This window comes from Pantherophis guttatus, chromosome 4, assembly GCF_059756535.1.
Source record: "Pantherophis guttatus breed Tessera chromosome 4, ASM5975653v1, whole genome shotgun sequence".
Taxonomy (NCBI): Eukaryota; Metazoa; Chordata; class Lepidosauria; order Squamata; family Colubridae; genus Pantherophis; species Pantherophis guttatus.
In genome coordinates, this window is record NC_142066.1 from 31,642,344 (window position 1) to 31,663,810 (window position 21,467).

The 21,467-nt window shown below is 41.2% G+C and overlaps 1 protein-coding gene across 5 annotated transcripts; it reads left to right on the forward strand.

Moving 5' to 3' along the window:
• The first annotated feature begins 27 nt into the window (after positions 1-27).
• PRMT1 (protein arginine methyltransferase 1) lies at positions 28-19,401 on the forward strand. 5 transcript variants are annotated; one of them, XM_087891876.1, is made up of 12 exons: positions 314-368; positions 4,043-4,096; positions 5,403-5,446; positions 9,629-9,730; positions 9,898-10,053; positions 10,439-10,502; positions 11,635-11,777; positions 13,670-13,757; positions 13,975-14,090; positions 15,079-15,229; positions 15,830-15,951; positions 18,541-19,401. In XM_087891876.1, the coding sequence occupies exons 4-12, from the start codon at positions 9,677-9,679 to the stop codon at positions 18,622-18,624; spliced, it is 978 nt and encodes a 325-aa protein (XP_087748002.1). In that variant the 5' UTR covers positions 314-368; positions 4,043-4,096; positions 5,403-5,446; positions 9,629-9,676; the 3' UTR covers positions 18,625-19,401. The 5 variants fall into 5 exon arrangements, with proteins under 5 accessions (XP_034279201.2, XP_034279200.1, XP_087748002.1 ...); XM_034423308.2 differs by having other exon boundaries at positions 320-368; positions 4,043-4,100; XM_034423309.3 differs by lacking the exon at positions 5,403-5,446 and having other exon boundaries at positions 271-368.
• The last annotated feature ends 2,066 nt before the right edge of the window (positions 19,402-21,467 follow it).

The following is a 21,467-nucleotide window of genomic DNA, read 5'->3' on the forward strand; positions in this document are numbered from 1 at the left end:
GAACATGAGGAGGAGGCGTTCCCCGACATTTCCCACTTGTGTCTATGGGCCGCAAAAAAAAAAAAGAAAAAAGGAGCCTGCGCGCGCCGAACCTTTCCTCCAAATGCGCCCAATACGGTTTGAAAAAGCGTGAGGGAGGGCCCTTTCCCTTCCTGACTGACTGAGGGAGACCCCCACCGACCAATGAAAACCTGGGAGGCGGGGCTGCCCTCCTTCCCCTCCCTCCCCTTTTCGAGTGACGGAGAGGCGGCCCAATGGAACGCCCGGTCTCCTCCCCTCGACTGAACGAGGCTGGGGGAGTCCGGCCAGTGGTTCTCTTTTTCTGTCTCATTCGCAAGATGGCGGAGGCTGCAAACTGCATCATGGAGGTGAGGGAGTGGGGGGGGGGTAGCGGAGGGAGAGAAAGAACAGGGAAGCCGGAGGCCCTAATCCTTCACCCACCGAGTCTCTTCCAGAACCTCGTAAAGCGATAGGAACGGGAGGGATTGCTCAACCGAGACCCCTCCGAAGACCCCCACCAGATGACAAGCCCAGCCCCCCCCCGAGGCTTGACTGGGCTCCTGGGGAGCGTCTGCCCTCCGAGTGACCGAGACCCCTTTCACTTCCTACCCCTCGCTGCTTTTCCCCTTCTAGCGGCCCTTTAAATAACCACCCCCGCCTTTTTCTTCCCCCCCCCCACTGCCTCCCATAAAGGTTCCATTTTCTTCGTCGCCGCCGCCTCCCCCCCCGTTCCGGATCGTCCACACATAGGAGTGGGGGGGGGGGCGGTCAGGGCAAAAAGGTGCTTCTTCCCTCGCCCCCCCACCCCCACCCCCCACCCCGAGATTCGTGTATGGCGCTGTTGCTGGCTATCTTAGGCGGGAAAGCCTCGGTTGCTTCAAATCTAATAGGTTCCCCTTTCGATCCCGTTCCGCAGAAAACCTCTCACGCTTCTCCCCCCCCCGCCCCCACTTTAACGGGTCCTTTCCTCATGGGAGCCGCATGGCAGGCCTGCTCCATTGGGCCCCGCCCCCCGTGGCCCGGGGGAGGCCCCTGGAGCTCCGCCCCCCCCCGCTCCCCCCCCCGCCGTGGATCCTCCTTAATCGTCCGCGTGGGGTTCCTGCTCCCCGGATGGATTGGCTTTTCCCGCCGCGGCCCGTCGACCCTTCGGTGTAGGAGCAGCAGCAGCAGCAGCCACCCCTCCCTCTCCCCCCCCCCCATTAAGTTGCGCTCCCTTCTGCTGGGAAAATAAACCCCCGTTGCTGCCGCAGATAGTGAACTCTTTGTTCGCCGGCGCTCCGGCTTTTTTCGACGGGCTGCCCCGCTGCCTCCTTGGCGCCCTTGCTGGTTCCTCGTAATATGGGCAAATTACGGATTGCCGAATCCTTCCCGCTTGTGGAAATACAGATTCAACCCCCACCAGACGGATCTCCTTCGCCCAAGTCCCATCTGCTCCTTTTCTCCAGCCCATTATTCAGCCTCCTAAATTTGCCTGTAAAAAGGGTGCCTGTTCCCACCCATGATTTTGTGAAGGGGTCCCTTAACCTCTTAAATTTTAACCCCCCCCCCCCGTCTTCTGTCTGAAAGGAAACGGTGGGCCTTAATGCCATTGCTTCCCTCAGGATGGTTGCTCTTTAGTTTGACAGGCCTATTGTGCTCATTGTCCTAAGGAGGCTCTTTTCTATTTAGAATATAGAATAAGAGTGGGAAAAGGGATCTTTGGGGGGGGGGGTGTCTTCTAGTCCAACCCCCTGCTCAGGCAGGAAATCCTATATCATTTCAGACAAATGGTAATGCCCAATCTTTTCTTAAAATCTCTGATGCCTTGTGATGAGTTACTGCCTTCTGGCTCATTGTTCCCTTATGCTAGGAGGGTTCTTGCATCTTACGGTAGCCGAACACTTTATGTAGGTTTACTTTGGATGGGAAAACGTTTCTGAGGCTAAGCCTCACAAATAAAATGGGCAATTTTTTAGGGGGAACTGCTTTGATGTGTTATGATTTGCACAAATGATCTTTTGAGGGCAGGTAAGATTCCAGGGTCTCCGGGAGAAAGCTTGGATGAGGCTGGGGTAAGATTTGGGTGAAAGGCAAAACTCATAGTGAGTAGGAACTGAACTTGGGAGGTTAGGACATCAGAGGTTACAATGTCTATAGACTTAAAGGAGCTGCAAATTTTGGAAGAAGACTGGATGAAGAGTGGATGAATTATTTAAATTGGCAGATGACAGAGGTTGAAAAAAGTTGGAAAGAATTACCTGTATGTACTGTATATCTAAATGAGAAATTGAAGTATCTCCTACTCCAAGGGTGGGCAAATGTGGCCATTTTACAACCTGTGGACTTCAACTCAAGCTGTCTCAGGAATTCTGGGAGTTGAAGTCCACAGGTTGTAAAAGGGCCACATTTGCCCACCCCTGTCCTATTCACATTGTCACAGAAACACCATTGTTGGGGATCCTTTTCATTTGCTGGTTTTCTTCCTAGAATGGGAATGACGGGGCCCAATAGTTGACTCTGGGGAAAGTATCCTTGTTACCATCTTCCAGGTCATCCTATTTTAGATGTTCCCCAATCCCAACTGCCCCTTTAGTTTTTGGTTTAATAGTGCCCATAGAATTGAAATGATCCATTTAGACCAAGCTTCTTGATCTCGGCATTCAACATATATTTCTTATTGGGGACTACTTTGAAAGTTCATGAATTGAAAGCTGATTAAGCCCATTGAGTTTAACCCCTTGCTTGATATAGGAATCCAAATAAACTGTAATAAGTGACTTACTAGCTTCTTTTTCAATGCCTTCAATTTAAAGAAGATTGCAGGATCTAATCTGGGTCAGTCACTGGGGCCAGAGGTTTTTGTCTTCTGAGCTTTCGTACTCATGCTGGAGCCCATCTTCAGGGAACTTCTCTCTAGGCTGGATTGGATCCTGCAACGTTATCCTGGGATACATATATTTGCCTTCATTTGTTAAAGAAGATTATCATCTCAATAGATAACTGGTTGCTTTAATTCTCCTTCAACCAAATGTAAGAGTAGTTGTAGCTAGAAAGCATGTAGTGATGATGCTTGGCTTTGGCACACAGGTAACTCACACTAAGCTACCAAAAGAAATCCTACAGTTTTACCTCCTGAGGAGTAGGCTAGTACTGACATCTTGTGGTATAACTGCTGCATATATGTCAGCTGACAAATTATAAGAGTATTATGGAAATAATTATAAAGATTACTAAGGATGTGGGGAACAAGGTGGTCCCAAACAGGAATATCACATGAGGAGGCCCTATCACCTAATGGATGTCTCCCATGCAATTTCTTATGTACCCTTGCAACTTTTGCATTCTGTTTCACCTTCTGAATGTTTAAGTAGCTATTTCCAGTACAGTTGTGTTTCTCAATTCCTCTTGGAATGCTGTATCTGAACATACTGAAGGGGAATAGGTGGTGGAAAGAGCTGCCATTTGATAGGTGTATAACTGAAACCTTGATGTCTGGCATAGCAACTCTGCTGGCATTTCAGATGACTTTTTTTTTTTCTATTCCTGGCATGGGATTGTGATAATCCTATAAAAAGCCTCTTTGTGACTGGAGGCAACCCTGCTCTGTGTGCTATAGTTCTATTTAGTGATATGGTTGAATAGAAATTGCATACATTATTGGGAGAGAGGGGTGCTAGCTTATTTTTACCATAGAGGACATACTTCTAAAGACTTCCTCTCCGATCTTGCATTTGTCCGCCCTGTTATTTATTCAATTAATACAGCTGCCCATCTCACATAATGTGATTCCAGATGGATTGTTGCAATCCTAAATGCTGGTTTCCAGTTCTGGAAATTGTTCTTTCTGGATACCATTGGCAAGCCTAGCAGGAAACTACCATTAATGCCCTCACATAGAAAGACATCCCAGAATTGCTTCCTTGTTTGTTGATCAACTTTTATCAGTTTTTTATTTGCCTTACTCCCTCTCCAAATCTTAGTTGTTAAAATGATCCAGGCTCCGGATCAGTTCCCGTTGAGCTCCGAATTGACATTCTTTCCCTTGTTACTCTCTCTCTCCTAGAATTTTGTAACCACGCTGGCTAATGGGATGAGCCTGCAGACTCCGCTAGAAGATGTAAATATCCTTTGAGTACATGAACACTAGGCTAGTGCTCAACCCTGGATGTGGTTGAGCTCAGGCCAAATCTTTCCTTGCTGTGTAGCCGGCTTGGTGATGCATCATTCATTAGTCCCCCTCGCATCTGCCTTTTGCTAAAATTGCATCTATAGTATCCCCTTGCTTTTGTAGCTCTTGCTTAGATGTACTGCCCTTCTCTCAAACTGCTAGGACTAACTAAACACTATTTCCCATAAGTTCTAGATGTAGAATATACCTACTTTCTGGTTCTTTGCCCCCTTCTTCACAGAATTAGTTTACATTCTTGTTCTTTCTTTCTTGCTTCTGTATGCATCTTTTAGTCCATATCTTTCAGTTAATCCTATGATGCAGTGCCTGTTCAGTCTGAGTGACTAAACAGTGCAGGGTGAGAAAAGAAGGGGGTTCATGACCATACCTTTTTTGTGTGTGCAGTGAATATTAAACTATACTGGTTGAAAATATGGACCAGGTAATTTATTTCAAATTGTTCACCCTGCTGCCTATATAAAGGACATATACCCTGTTTCCCCAAAAATAAGACATCTCCTGATAATAAGCCCAATCGGGCTTTTGAGTGCATGGCAATAAGGCCAAGCGCTTATTTCAGGGTTCAAAAAAATATAAGGCAGGGTCTTATTTTCGGGGAAACACAGTATTTATGTCTTAGTGGAAACTGACTAGAGCCTATCCTTGTTTGATCCATTGATAAAGCTGCAAATACAATAATAGTATTCTGCTACAACACTTATTTTTACTTTTGGAAGTGGAAAACAGTTCCTACTGTTTTCTCAGGGTGTTGGTAGAAAATGTTTAGGCATTCCTTGATATTTTGGGAGGAGTTGTGGATGTTAGGTCAAAAAACAGACTACTTGCACTTAGCTCAGCTGCTTTATTTTCACATACCTGCTACTTTTGATGTGCTGCCCAAGTATTGTCCCATGAGGTTTTATGAGCATCTATTCCTAAATAACCACTTTTCAAGTTTTATCATTTATCTCAGACATAGAAATTATTATAATGGGCATCAAATTATATTTGTCTTGCACTGCATCTTTGTTTTAAAAAAAACCCAAACTTATTTTCTAGTTGATGTATTGGCAAAGGGTTTGTATCTCAGGGTTCCCCCCCTCTTTTTCTCATGTTGGTCAGTTTAAACAAAATGTTAACTGCCCAACATTGACATACTGGAGAGAGTTTTGTGGGGCAGAGCTGGAGGGTTCTAAGCCAGGGTGTTGGTTGCATTGGGGGCACTTGATCATTCTTTCCTTAACTTTTATTGCAGCTCCCTGCTCCTGGGGACATTCAGGGGGTAGAGCAGCTCAGGAGGTAGGCCATTAATGATAAAGCCTGCCAAACTTTCCTGTGCATTGTGGGAATATGAGACAGAATTGCCCTGGGAGCATTGGGAGTGGAGGGTGGGCAGGGGAGAGACAAAAAGCTGATCTCCTATATGGTGGTACTAAGAAGACTGAAATAGCAAATTTTTATCTATTTCTGTCAGTCAGAAATTTTTTTCCCATCAAATGGAGCTGGTGCACTTTAGTTCGAACTTCACTCTGTTCAGCATCTGACTAGCCAAATGGACAGAGACTTGATCTTTAACTCCCCGTTTTTTCCCCTCTTTTGGGGGTAAAGAATCCATACAGCTGAGGTCTTGCAACAACCGCTAAGGGGAAGAGCAAATTTGTTGTGACATATTGCTTGTTTGTTGAGTTGCATTTCATTTGTCATTTTTCTGTTACTATAATATTTATCAATCCCCTTTTTGCCCAAGGCTGTATTAACTATAAAAAGTCAATTAAGGATAGCATAAAACATCAAAAGATCAGGATAAAACTTCTCCATTAAAAACTTCTCTATGGTTGCCTAAAGCTTTGCAAATATGGGAACAATTTGACTTCCTTGAGGATTTAACCTTGAAAACAAAATTCTCCAGTCTGGTGCCCTCCAGATGGGTTTGAGCAACCTGGATGAAAGGAATATTGTGCTCTTATGGCTTGTTAGTATTTAATACAGGTAGTCCTCGACTTAAAAGAGTTCATTTAGTGATTGTTCAAAGTTACCACGGCACTGAAACAATTGACTTATCACTGTTTTTCACAGTTGCGACCTTTCCAACTTCCCCATGTGATCAAAATTCAGATGCTTGGAAACTAGTTCATGTCCCAAGGTCATATGATCACCTTCTGAGAAGCAAAGCCAATGGGGAAGCCAGATTCACTTAACCGGCATACTAACTTATCAACTACAGTGGTTCACTTAACAACTGAGGTCACAAAAGTCGTAAAATGGGGTAAAATGCATTTAACAAATGTCTCACTTATTAAGAGATATTTTGGGCTCAATTGTGATCATAAGTCTAGGACTTGTCTGTATAGAGCCAAGAGCCTCTTTGAGTTGAGCTCAATTCTTGGAGATTACACAGAGAACCTGCGTAGAAGTTTTGGTAACAGTATGGACATGATTTGCCATTATCTTCTGCAAAAATACTTTACTTCCCAGTTGTACCTGCAGAATTTTCTCAATGCATCCCATCGAACTATTTCTGTTTAGCTTTCTGATGTCAGCCAAGGACTTCGAATAACTTGACTCAGTCCCCCATCTCATATAGTGCTCATAAGGCACTATATCTTGGTAGTCATGCTTGCTCCAGAACACCATGGTGGTGATTGAACCAAGCTAGTAATAGAAAGAGGAAGCTACTTAGTATTATCTATATCTTATCTTAGAAATGCTGCTCCTTATAATCTGTAGCCCCCAGCAGTCTAGTAACATGTATAGGATTAGTTATAAAATGGTTTAAATCAGCTGGGCTTACTATATCACACTGCTAGGCAATGACTCTACATGGTGAAATGTTTATACACAACGGGACAACCTCAATGGGCAATAGTGGCCAGGACAGAACAGGGAACACAGAAAAGATGGTATGAATTTTTTGTAGGCCATCTATTGGTTGGAGATTTGTGACTTTTGGACACTTTTCTAGATGCAGAGAAAAAAGTGGATTCACCTTCTCCTTTTCAAATTTAGGGTTCTGATCATGAAAAAGGTAATATCTTAGCAGGAATAATTTAAGAGCCACAGCTATTTGAAGTGGGCAGCAGATGACTGGATCTTGTTTAAGATGGGATCTTCTGACTGAGTGATAATAAAGTAGCCTTTCTCCAGTGATAACATCCTCAAAATTGGTTGGATTGCAACTTTCTTATTGGACATGTGGGGTAGAAACATTGGGAATTGTAAATACAGGTAGTCCTTGACTTACAATCAGTTGCTTAGCGACTGTTTGAAATCGCTATGGACCCCTCCTTCCAAAAGGTACTTATGACCCAGTTCTGAAGTTCCAATGCCCCTTAATATGATTGTTTTTTGGGCACTCGGCAACTGGCCCACTTTTCCAGCATCCCATATTCACATTTTGGCCAAGAACTTGTGTTTATTTCCAGTATTTGGCAAAAATTCCCTATAGTGAGCAATGAGTTTCCGTAATGACTGCTGCAAAGAAAGGCAGCCTGTGTTATATCTGTAAATTGAGGACTAAATATAGATATATCTGGAAGGCACCACGTTGGAAAAGAGTGGAGTAAGCACTGAGTTCTAATCCAGGAAATTCCAGTGAGAATTCAATGTGACTTTGTAGATGGCTTTTAGTGGTTTCCCCGAAAAAAGAGGATCTGCATTGATAGAGGAATATTGATGCACTTTATAGAGGGTGGGGGGCAGTGTTGACAAAATCATGGACATGACTGGAGCAATTAAAGACCTCCTCTTTTTACCTGTGTGTATGAGAGAGATAGAAACATGTTTGCAATGCATATTAAAAGAGGCAGGACTTTGAACATCCAGTCACACCTTCCATTTTGAATACTGATACCCTTTGCTAGCGTCTACGTGACGACCTATTTCCTTGAATTCAGCCATCTGTTCTCTGCATCAGCTATAGCTTTCAGTCACTCAACACTGGGAGCGGCTAAAGTATGTTGCAATTGTCTAGGACTGAAATCTTAAGTAATAAGTGAAAGATATTAATCTAAGTCCATGATAGTTTTCTCTCCCTAGAAGTTTGTTTTTAAAGAGGCTCAAATTCCACCTCCAAATTTACAACCTGTTTCACATGCTTGAAAATGCAACTTGTGAAAATGTCCTGTTCAAGTGATATATGGCCTGTCTTATATAGCCTTGAGCTATATTTTTTCCTGCTTTCTCTGTTCTTCTGACTAAGAAATCTTAATTAGAGGAAGATAAAATAGTTAATTCCACTAAGCAATTTCAACTTGGTTTACCAGAAGTTAAAAGGGATTAATTTCCTCCTTGAAAATTCCCTTAAATTGGAAATCAGTCTGATTTGTTTAGAATTTTTAGAATTATCCCCTCATTTTATTTGTCAGTTCCACCAACCACCACCTACAAAACTGCAAAAATAAATAAATGTCCAAGAATTTCCATTGTATGTTTGATTAAAATGTCTGGATAACTGGTCTTTGGTTCATGCTTCTGCCTAAAGTGCTACCATTAGTCAGAACAGACTTAATGCTACTTAGTAGAACATGTGTAAACCAAATTAAACATGAGAATTAGACCCAGTGCATGCACAAAGAACATTCCCTAAAATCAGAAAGTATAGAATAGCATCTTGAGACCACCTCAGGCATAGAGAGATGCATGTGGTTTTTTTCCTTACCTTCCAAATTCTCATTAAAATTCTCATTAAAATGGCAAGGTCACCCATCACCTTTCTGACATGAGTCCCACTTAACCCTTCGCATTGTCAGCTTATGAAACTTCCAAGAACCCACCCTGACCTGTATCTCCTCAATGTGTTAATAACCTCCATCAAGCAAAATCCTACTCCTCTTTAGGATACAAGCAGAGTGATTTTGTAAACCAAACATTTGGTTCCTTGGGAAGAAGGAATTTTTGAAATATCTGTAGACTATTCAACCTCATTAAAATAGATGCACAGTGACATATTCAGAAGAAGAGTATCAGCAACAGATTTTCTAAAGGACATTGGAACTCTGGTTTCCCCTTGATGAAATAAAAAACCCCCAAACCATTGAATTGAATAAAGGGTTACTTCAGAAACTGCAAATATTTTGTGAGAGGGTGATATGAGTGAATTTCTACAAGCTAAGGTACTAATACTCCTTTTTTCTTTATGGCCGTCATCTATGTAATAGTTGCATGAATTTGCTAAGAGTAAAAAACTGTAATTCTAAAAGAAGCAGTATACTTGTTTGTATAAAGTCTATTGACACCTCTGAAAAGATGTTTGTTGTGTTTTGCCTCTTGCACACAGAACATTGTTAAGAAAGCACATTGTTGTATCAGTGTTTTAAAAATCCATTTAATCAGGCATCTATAGATCATATTGACTGATACGAAATTATTAGCTGAGCAGTACATATTTAAACATTTACTTAAAAAATATGAAATTAAGTGGAGAAATTGTAAGTTATATTAGGGGGTCCTGGGATGACTTGGGCATTTCTGTATTTTCACCAGGTCTCGTGCACCCAGCCAGAAAGCAGCAGCAAACCAACAGCAGAAGAGATGACTTCCAAGGATTATTACTTTGATTCCTACGCTCACTTTGGAATCCATGAGGTGAGAGAATTGGTGGGGATGTGGTTATTTATTAATTTATTAAATTTGTTTGCCACTCATCTTGCCTTAGGGTATGAAAAATGAGATGCAGTCTTGTCCATCTTGGGGAGGAGGGTGTAAATAGATTTTGAGGGAGTTCCCTGATGTGCCTTTTTTCTGCATCTTAGGAAATGCTGAAAGATGAGGTCCGTACACTGACCTACAGAAATTCCATGTTTCACAATCGGCACCTCTTCAAGGACAAAGTGGTCCTGGATGTTGGCAGTGGCACAGGAATACTTTGCATGTTTGCAGCCAAGGCTGGTGCCAAGCGGGTCATTGGAGTAAGTGTAATGCTCATATGCTATTGGCCCCTGTTCTGTGATGGAGTCTATTGGATACAAAATGGATGAAAGGATTTGATGGAATCCTAAATGGTTATCTCTGATAGACAGAGATTAAGAGTCCTATATTAAAAATATTAGCACTATATTAGTGCTATTAAAGTTGTACAAATCTATCTTACTTATTTCTATGAAGATTTGGGATGACAGGCAAGAGAAAGAGAAATTTTATACTAACACTTGGCATTCTTTAGTGCCATTTCATCACATGTATTTCCAGCGATGTTTTCTACTAATTTAGGAAGAAAAAATATAATTTATTATCTTATAAAACATCTCTCTTTATTCTCCCATCCTGCTCCGCACTTATGCCCTCAACTAATAGATTGAATGCTCCAGTATCTCTGATTATGCTGTCAAAATCGTCAAAGCCAACAAACTTGACCATGGTAAGTAAAGTCATTTTTAAAAAAGGTCCTCAATTTCACTTATCTGGGTATCCAAAAAACCACTGTTGTGCAGAGGATGTTTAGAGGTAGTCCTCAACTTAGGACCATGCTAACAATGGTTCAAATTAACAATGAGCTTATGTAAAGCACTTCTGATGTTGCAAAATACAAAAAAACACACACTGTAGTCATATGGTCGCAGTCTGAATGTGTGGCAACCTGTCGGTGCTTATAACTGGTTGCCAAGCACCCCATGATCATGTGATCATGATTTTTGCAATGGAATGTAGTTAGGAGGTGGATTTGGGGGGGGGAGAATAAGAGACAACTCAGTTCTGATATTTTGTGTGCAAGAAAGAAGGTGAAACCATCCCCCTCCCTAATAAATCCCAGAATGTATTGTAGATGCAGATAGTAAAATGCTTAGTTTGGCAAAATTCTGTCTATAGATGTGTACGCAAAAAAGAACTCATCTCGGAAGAATGACCACACGTCATTCTTTGTTTTGGGGCCTGATTTGCAGTCTTCTCTGCTGGCTTTCCCAGAAAGTCAGTGGGGAAGCTGTTAGGGAAGGTTGCAAGATGCTGCTACCTACCAAGAGGATTCTTACGTTTTGGGGGGCTGAATAAAAGAGCTCCTTGCAAAAGCATTTCAGTTCCACGCCTGCTTAGATTTTGGCATGGAGCTGAAATCCTTAGAGAAGTACTTTTTCAGCCAACCCCCAGAAACAAGGAGAAGCTGAAATCCAAGCAGGATTTTCAGTCCCTGAGCAGAAAGTTAGCATGGTAAGGTACGGAATACAGGGTGCCTCAGGGAGGTGGAGAAGGCACGGTGCAGGTCATGTGACCCAGTTTGGAGTTTAAAGTCCTGCTTGGATTTCAGCAGGGAGGAGTTTCAGCTCCTGAGTAGGGAGAGACCTGCCCGCAGCCTGCACCAGGTATCCCAGGGTTTCCCCAACTTTAGTGAAGTAATTGTTTCTTACCGGGGACTCCATCCACTTAACAACCTGTGAGATTGCTTAACAGTTACAACTAGGAGTGCTGGGTTTGACTGAGCTAATAATATGAAGAAATCATCTTTGCCAAACTGATTTACAAGCATAATTTTAAAATGTGGTTTTTCTCCACTAAAGTGGTGTCCATCATCAAGGGCAAAGTGGAGGAAGTGGAGTTGCCTGTGGAAAAGGTTGACATCATTATCAGTGAGTGGATGGGCTATTGTCTCTTCTATGAGTCCATGCTCAATACTGTCATCTACGCCCGGGATAAGTGGCTGGTAAGTCTCTCAGTCCTTGGTTTCTGCCAGCGGTGCTTAGATCTAAGCTGGCCCTACTTTACCTTATTTTCAAATCTGGATTGTGAAAAATTCCATTTGATAAAAAGGACAAAGGTGTAGTGGGATAATGATGATGAGATGTGTTCAGAAGTTTTGATTTTAAACTTATTTTAATTTGAAGCATCCCATTTTGAATGCAAAAGAACTATTTGGTAGCCTAGGAAGCATTTCTAGTTTGAAGTGAAGAACTTTGAACTCAAAAAACTCCCAGAATAATTGGAGAAGGCCATTTTGCACATGGAATAGCTGTTTTGATCTCAGAACAGCTATTTCAAGGTCACAACAAGATGCTTCAATTTCAGAAATTTGCACATCACTAATAATAGCTATTCATCTCTTGACCAAAAGAACATTTCAGAGTGACCTTGTCCCTGTAAAGTCTCAAGATTATAGTCAGATTCATTAGACTCATTCAGTACCTAAATCATCTAATCTTTCAGAACAGTACAGTACTAATTCCTTTAAAAATACAGTAAGACAGAAAGGCACCATTTATAATAGCAGGGGGATTGTTCAGCTCTTGATTCATTTTCAAAACCCTGTTAGAAATAATTATTTGTACCTCTGGCAAAAGTTCACCTGCAGTTTCTTGGGTAAAAATTGGGAAAGAGAATAATAACATGTTTTGCTCCCAAGCTGACTTATGTTCCTAAGAGTCTGTAGTCTTTAACATAAAAAAAATCTATCCTTATTATAAACCATACTGTTTCCTGGTATTTAGTTTTCAAAAGTGCTATGCCTTATGGGTCTCCCAAGTACATTTATGCTTCATGAAAAATCTGTCCTTGGCTGTTAATTACAAAACATAAAACAGAATCGAATTTCATTCTTAATGGAATAGTAGGGAAGAACAAGTAAAAGTTGCAAACTTTTTTTTCACACCAGTTTGTTGCCAATAGAAAAGCAGTGCAAGTATGACTTTTTTTAAAATCTGGTATACTTTAATTTACTCTTTATATTCTACCTTGCAGTTGTGTATATTTTATTTAATAAGTTTTATTTGGTTTCGGCTGTAATACAGAATTAGATTTGATCTGAAGTAAAGACTGTCTCAAAGTAAGGCAAATGGAACATGCTTCTTCATTGAGCAAAAGTATCTAATTGAGTATTTAAGCCACTTCTGTTGTAGTCACTCAGGCTATGATGGCAGCCCCTTTGGCGTTCATTCTGAAATGGTAGCTTGTTCAGGAGTATATTTCAATGGAAGTTGTTTTTCTATCGATGCTAATACCATTATTACACTAGAACACGCTGTGACATCTGTAGCCCTCTGAGTTGCTGAAGATCTAATTACAGTGTTAGTAGAGATGGGAACAAGAATTGAATTTAAGTAACATCTGGAGGGCTACAGATTCCTGACCCCCAGTTTAAGGACCTTGGAGGATGACAAGCTCTGAGAATGAATGTTACCTGTTTTGCACTTAAAGACTCTTTATGTATTATGGTTTCAAACCTCAGACATGTATCAGTAATTATAAATTGCTTTTTGTAATTTGTGCAGAAGTCAGAATATGTTGTTTGAATCCTGATTAGTTACTCATTTTTACTTTTCATAATTAACACTTGTGTTAACTTCTCTAAGTTACCCCTCTTCCTTACAGTGTCCTTAGTACCCATGATACTGTGGGAAGGTTCCTAGAAGTGTCCTTATTTTATTTTTATTTAGCATGATTTATACTGCTTGTAAGCCATTTGGGTATTTTGGTACTGTATTGTTATTCTGAAAGTGGGAATAACAGTAAGAAACAGGAATTCTGACATGTATATTGTGTGTCCCTCCCCTTCCCACTCCTCTAATAAAGAAATTTTTTCCCCCATCCATTTTGTGCCAGACCCCAGATGGACTTATTTTTCCAGACCGTGCCACGCTGTACATCACTGCTATTGAAGATCGGCAGTACAAAGATTACAAGATCCACTGTAAGTACCAGTTCTTTCCCAAAAAGGATGCCAGGCCCTTTGAACACATAAGGAGCCATATCCATTTGGGGGAAATATATTTCCTAGTGACTCTTTTAGGGGAAAAACATTTTTTCTGCTTTTTAATTCTTTTTAATTGTTCCCTTTGTTAGTGGGTGAGTGTGCAAAGGCTTTCCAGAATCTGAACCTCTTCTAAACTCTGTGTTTCTTATTGCAGGGTGGGAGAACGTATATGGATTTGACATGTCATGCATCAAAGACGTGGCAATCAAAGAGCCTTTGGTGGACGTTGTTGACCCAAAGCAGTTGGTCACTAACGCCTGTCTCATCAAGGTATGATGGGCTGGATACTCTCTTTTTCTGCCTTTGATTTTCTTAATCGCCATTGCTATGAACGCCCTACCTTAAATGGCATTTAGGTGCTTACTGGTCATACGTTGCTTTTAGCATTGATCACCTTTCTCTATTGTTGTAGGTCTTCAGACCAGTCAATAAAAATCATTGAACAATATCGAGCACAGTGATCCCGATTAAGGGGAACATTAAGCTATCCCCAAAGAAGGCCGCTCAGTGTGGCATGCCAGGAACTTTTCAGAATTTAGAGGAAATATAGTGCCAACCCAGAGGATTTACTATCCAGCATTTTAAATCTTTCTTAATCTTACTGGGTATTTAGGTGGCATGTGGATAAAGATTGTAAGTGCCTGTCACTGCATTAGGAACATTGTCTTTTTTTTTTTTCCCCTTCACCTTTTTTTTTGGTAGGGCCTCTCTATGCTTTGTCTTTCTGTGACACTTGCTGGTTTGGATTATGCATGCAAACAACCCTTTTGGGAATTTTGTAGGCAAGAGAGAAGAGCCCTGGCATATAACCAGGAGAAGATGATAGAAATAGGCAAATGGGGATTAAGAACAAATGCTAAATTGTTGTATTGAAGAGCAGCAAGGGAGTATTCTCTTCTGTTCCCCAGAGGAAAAAAAAAAGGGGGGGGGACAATCAGATTTGATATATGTTGCCATATGGCCCAGATCAGAGCGGGCTACCTGTGAACATAGTGAGGTTACACAGATGCATAAACACTTAAAAACTTTACAGATTGCTCACTTTTTGTGTCAAATGTTAGTTCATCTCAGAATGCCTCCAAATATTTGGCTTTCAGATGTTACTGTTAGGGCTCTAAAGGATTGCTACTTTTGCAATCTGCAGGAGCTTGCTATAAGAAAGAACGATAGATGTTGTTTGAATGATAGATGATAATGAAGGTATGTTGACTTTTTTCAACCTGTCTTGTTTTCTCTCCTTCCAATTCACCTGTGGCAGGAGGTAGACATCTACACAGTGAAGGTGGAGGATCTCACCTTCACATCCCCCTTCTGTCTCCAAGTGAAGCGCAATGACTACATCCATGCCTTGGTCGCCTATTTCAACATAGAGTTTACCCGATGCCACAAACGAACTGGATTCTCTACCAGTAAGGGCATTTGTTGCCTCAGTGTGGGAAATGGGCAAGTAGGGACTTTGATCCAGTGTGGGGGAGTTTGGGTGTTAAAATGTTAATATTCTGGTAAAGGATAGAACTAAACCAATGGAATTTTCAGTTTAAAAATATGACTAGTTAATATTTTACAGTAATGCAGCACTACTGGAAAGGCTAGATTTGTGTTTCTCAACCTTAGCGACTTTAAATTGAGTTGGCTTCAACTCTTAGAATTCCCCAACCAGCCATATCGGCTGGAAATTCTGGGAATTGAAGTTCACATGTCTCAAAGCGGCTAAGATTAAGTAACACTGAACTAAACTATTGCTGATAGATAGGACTATTGAAGAGGTTAATCTAGTCTGGTTTTTTAGGAGCTTGGGTATCCTTCCACTGTAGCATTCTTGTAGATTTTACTGATTGAGAGATTGAAAAGTAGAATTATTGGAGGACTTCAATTTATCTGGAGGAAAATATCAACTAAATATCAATAATCAACTAAATCAAGCACATGGTTGGAGACGTATTTGGGTACATTTTTTTATTCCTCCTGGCTGCCGTCTCTGTTCAGTTTCATTTTCTTATTACCTTCAGGTCCTGAATCTCCCTATACCCACTGGAAACAGACAGTCTTTTACATGGAAGACTATCTAACAGTGAAGACAGGAGAGGAGATATTTGGCACCATTGGCATGAAGCCCAACGCCAAGAACAATGTGAGTCAGGAGGGTGGTTCTTTTCCTGAAATGTTTTTCTGGAAAGTTGACATAATTTCTTCCAATGTCAAATAGAAATCGAGTCTATAGAAGCTTCTTTGTTTCTTTGATTTGCAAAAATACAAATGCTTCTTTTCTAAAGGCCATATTAGGCAAAAGGTAACTAACCAGAAACAATCCAGCGAGGAACAAGTATAGTGACGGCCATGGAGTGTTGGATGTGCAGTGATGGAGAAAGATGAAATGGTTTGCTGGAGAAGGCCATGGTTGGCTGGAATTCTGATTAAGATGCACTTACTCCTATTAAATAGGGAAGCGTGAAATGTTCTGTTCCTCTGGTCTAGGTAAATTTATCTATGCATGTGGTGGACGAACTAGCAGAGAAACATTCTGTTCTGGAATGGAACGTTTGTCTAAAATGCTATTATGTGATAACACTTTAGGCATAGTACTCGTTTTGGATAAATATTCATAACCCGAAATTCCTGAAAGTTGTGTGTGCAACTCCACAGGCTCTTGTGTACGCGGTTACCCAAATATAATTTTAATGTGACAGAGGGGGACCAGAGATCTTTAGATTTTAATGAAATAAATTTGTGTTTAGTTTTTGTCCTCGTAATATTTGTTACTTTATTTTGATTCTGGAAATTTTCCATATCTGTATACATTATTTGGTGGCAGATATATGCTTTGGTAACTTGCTGCAGAAAAGTCAGTTTGAGATACACACACACACACACACACTCCTGTGGAAATATTTTTTTCCTCTTCCTTTCAGTTTTGGAGACTGTCTGGACAAGTCCCTGCAATTTTCTTGGCTCTTGAGCAGCTTATAAATATTCCTGAGTAGGCAATGTATGAATTAAAGTAAGGTTCCTGATGAATGAAATACGTGTGGAGAAGATAGCAGGTCTTAAGATGGGCTTTGGCTCTAGCACCAATATTATGAAAAAAGTGGTCTAGGAGTCTATGGAGATTCTCAGTCATCCAGGTCACAGTTGTCCCAAAGGTGCTTTTTCAAGAGGCAACTGGACTTTCTGGTTTTTCTTTGAAGATGTTTTGCTTCTCATCCAAGAAGCTTCTTCAACGCTGAAGAAGCTTCCTGGATAAGAAGCTAAATGTCTTCAAAAAATAACCAGAATGTTCAGTTGCTTCTTGAAAAAGCATCTTTGGGACAAGTGGTCTAGGAAGTTCCAGTTTGGAAAAATTGGTTGCTTCTTACTATAATCCAGGCCAAAAGCTGATCTGAAATAGATTTCTCCCCAACCTAATCTCCCCATTCTTCCTCAGTTATATGCTTTTGGTTGGTGGGGTTTAAATAAGATGTATTTTTTTTTAAAGGAGTGTGATTGGCCTCTTATTTTTCAACCCTAAAAAACATTAGAATGTTGTTACCCGTTTGTTTATCCAGTTTCTTTTCTGTCTCATCTATGCACCACTGACTGCACTTAGCTTGTGGGAGAAGGCCAACTAATCTGTAGCTTTTATTATTTTAAGAAAAGAAATAGGTTTAGTCATGACTCAGGCATAATTTATGAAATTTGCATAAGCTTGTGAATATATAAAAGATGGTTCTGAAAAAAAAAAACACTGTTAAAAACTCACCTGCAGGATCTTGTATAAAATTAATACTGTATAAAATTGGGACTTGGGGCTTTCTCGCTTAAAGTGTCATGCAGGAACTCTAAAGTCTTTCCAGATTTGTCAAGCTTAAAGTTCCGATTTAGTGTATTTTGAGTTTAATATTTAGGTTCCAAAAATTAAACGTATTAAGCTTATGTACTGCAGCAAGTGGGGCAGTGCAGTAGCTTAGCGGCTAAGATACTGGGCTTGTCGGCTGGAAAGTCAGCAGCCTAGGTTCGAGTTCCATGCACCAGGGTGCGTTCCCATCCTTATCCCAGCTCCTGCCAACCTAGCAACTCAAAAGCATGCAAATGCAAGTAGATAAATAGGTACCACTTCGGTGAGAAGGTAACAGCGCTCTGTGAGGTCAGGCTGGCCACATGACTGGAGAAATGACTTTGGACAGCGCTGACTCAATGGCCTTGAAAAAAGATGAGCACCGCCCCTGATAGTCAGCAATGACTAGCAGAGTAAAATCCACAGGGATTCTTTACCTTACTGCAAGAAGTTCCTCCTGCTATATTCATTCCAGGGCTAACTTTTGCTGCATCGATATTCAAGTTCTTACGGGTTGTTTAACAAGAGTTTATTCTTGATTGGAGATTGCCATTCTGAAGTGTGTGGTTACCCTGTGTTGTGTTTGATGCAACAAAATTTATTTTTGCTTGGAAAAAATAGATTGATGAGAGCGAGGAACAAGAAGGAGCTGTGGAAAATTTATTGGGAAAGGATTTAAAATTCAGTCCTGTTTGTCCCAGTAGCCACGTTATGTGATGAAGGAGTTAAGGAATACAACAAAATGCATGCTAACATTCTGAAAAGGGAATATAACAATTTTTGTAGCACAGGAATGAGAAGTAAATCTTCCTTGTCTCTTAATGGAGATGAGATTGAACTTCCTGTGTGTGGTAGAGTACATTGTGTGGGAAAAAAATGTTATAACTCATTTTCTTTTTCCGTATGCAGCGAGATCTGGACTTCACCATTGACTTGGACTTCAAGGGGCAGTTGTGTGAGCTGTCGTGTTCGACGGATTACCGGATGCGTTAGCCCCTTTGTTCCCACAGATTTTTTTTTCTCCTCCTTCAACAAACCTTGCACCCAGAGCAAATCCTCTCTGTCATCCTATTCCGTTGACGTATCACTAATTCATTTCATTGTGTAGTTCCCTATAGCTGCACTCTGGGCCAGCAAGGAGAGGGTCAGTATTAGAGGAAAGGGGGAAATAGCCAAGATTCCCCCACCCCAAATCCCATTGCCCCTTATTTTCAAAAGGCTTCCCTTTCCCCAGCTACCAGGAACTGAGGCTGTTAGCACAATTGAAGACATGCACGTGGTTTGTCCGTCCGTTTGTTCTGAGGCTTGAGTGCCAACAGCAGGCTTCCATCATGAATTTTTATTTTTGTTAAATCATTGTTGGTCTTCTCTGCCAAACTGTGTTGCCTAAAATTTTACTCTCTCCCAGCCTGTTTTTTTCAGTGTAATACTGTTCCTTGTCACCACCTCTAGTGCAAACGTTGCTTGGTTTTCGGGGGTACATACATCAATTTGGCGTCCAGTCAGCAGGATGGGCATCCCAACAGGTTTTTTTAAATCAAGAGGGCACGTGGCGGTGTGGTGAAAAAGGCATCTCCATTTTGTGGGTGTTGTTTTTTCACTGACGGTTTTGTACTTTTCCCTCTTAAATTTCCTGTTCAGATCTGTGGAGGGTGATGGTGTTTTTTTTAATCCCTTGCCCTTGGAAAGCTGACATAGTGTGACTTTCATAACTTATGGTTTTTATATGGTTACATTCATGAGGAAAAAAAAATAAAGAAGTTGAAACCAGTTGCTCCTTCTTTTAATAGAAAAAGACAATGTGACAATGTATGTATCTGCCTATTAAATCTTCTGTGCAGTATTTCTGTGAGAAAAAAAAAATGTGGGAATGGGATGAAGAGTTGGGCTGAACTGTGAAGAACTCCAAAAGAGTCTGACCCAGGGTGTTTAATACAGAGTTCCTCAATCTTTCCTGGTTGGCAGCCTGGGGAGGGAGGAGAGAGGAACTGGTTTCATGGGAGGGGCAGGTGCATGCGCGTGAGTGGGTTTGAGAGTGCTTGCAACGGTCACACGAGGGGGGCCCTGAGCATCCGCAATGGTCGGGCCGAATGGGGCTGCGATCCCCTGCAATGTTTGCACAAGTGAAGCTTTGTGCATATGCGCATGCGCCAGCCACTAACGTGGCTTGGTTTCAAATAGACTGGATCAATAGTGGGCCAAAGCCCACAGGTTGGGGACCCCTGGTTTAGAACACAAAGGACTTCCATCCTGTTACTGATGCAGCTGTAGAATTTTTTTTACAAGCTAGTCCCAAGAGACAGAATAGCACCCCAGCCTTTCCATGTATAAAAATTAATTTTAAGAAATTGTATCTTCAGCAGTGGTTGCAACATAGACTCCTTAGACACACAGGTAAAGAAGGCTTAGCCTAGGAGAACAATGCAGGCCACATTGTGCCCCTAATATTTGCAACTGCTCCAATTGTGTAATAGCCCTAAATCAGGATGTCCAACTTTGGCCACTTTTAAGTCCTGTGGACTTCAACTCCCAGAATTCCTCAACCAACATGGCTTCAACATGGCCAAAGTTGGACACTCCTATCCTAAACTATCTGAATTGTGAAACCAAGAGCATTTCCCATATAACTCCTCCACTCATTACAAATGTGGATTCAATCATCTTTAAACAGCTCAAGTGTATTAAATCAACCTCAATTCTTCACATTCTGTCTCAAAATGAAAAATCAAAGTTAGCATAACTAAGATGGTAGATGATGCTGACATCCAACACATATGGATGAAGAGGTGTTGGAATTTAATGGGGAAGATGCAATAAAGTAGGATTTGTTTTCCCGTTTTCATTTTCAATACTACATTACTGGGTAAAAGAATATCTGTCTAATTTTCCCAAAAATATATTCTGAATGTTTTTGCTTTCTTTGGAAAGCCAGTTTTTGAGCAATTACTAATAAATGTGACAGCTTCCTAAATCAGTGGAATTGGCCCCCAGGATCTGTGCATCCCCAACATCCAATTGGAGGCTTCCCAGAACCCCAAGCTTCTGATACTGAATTTTGAAAGTCTGACTCCAAAGCCCATTTTATGGGGGGGGGGGTTGGATGATTTTAGAAATAGAAATGGGAGTGGTCTGCCTCAGGAAAGTCACCTGCTACAATCTCCCCCAAACCCAGTGGTTAAATGTGAAATGAAAAGGCTCCTGGTGACATCCAAGCATTATCAGCTAGCTTTCTGTGATCCTTCAGAAAATTAGGAAGCCGAGTTGTGACTCGCAGTCTTTCAAAGATTAACCATCCCTTATTTACTGTAGACCATCGATTCCTTTTATTGTAAAACCTGGCTATCGAGAGTTATATTAAAGAAAACCCTGTTTTATCAAGATGCTAATATTTCACTTGATTCAACAAAAGCAAAAATAAAATATTGATTGGCTATGGAAACAAACTTCTGCTACTTGGATTCAACAGGCACTCAGCCTTGGGGCTTACAAATCCTCAACTTGTAACCAGTCAGCGACTGCTTGAAGTTATGACAGACCCCTCCCACAAAAGGTACTTATGACCAGTTCCAACATCTATCCCCCTCTGCCCCAAGCACGTTACAGCATTTTGAATACTTGATAATTGGCCCACATTTATGGACATTTGTGGCACCTTCACAGCAGGCGACTGCAATTTCTGACATTTTGGCAGTGTTTGCTTCTGGTTTCTGGCAAAAAATGCCCCATAGCAAACAACATTGGGCTTGCTTAACAACCACTGCAAAATAGTCATAAAATTGGGTCTAGTCACCAATAGTGACCCGCTTTAGGATTGTCACAATTTATGAGATTGTACA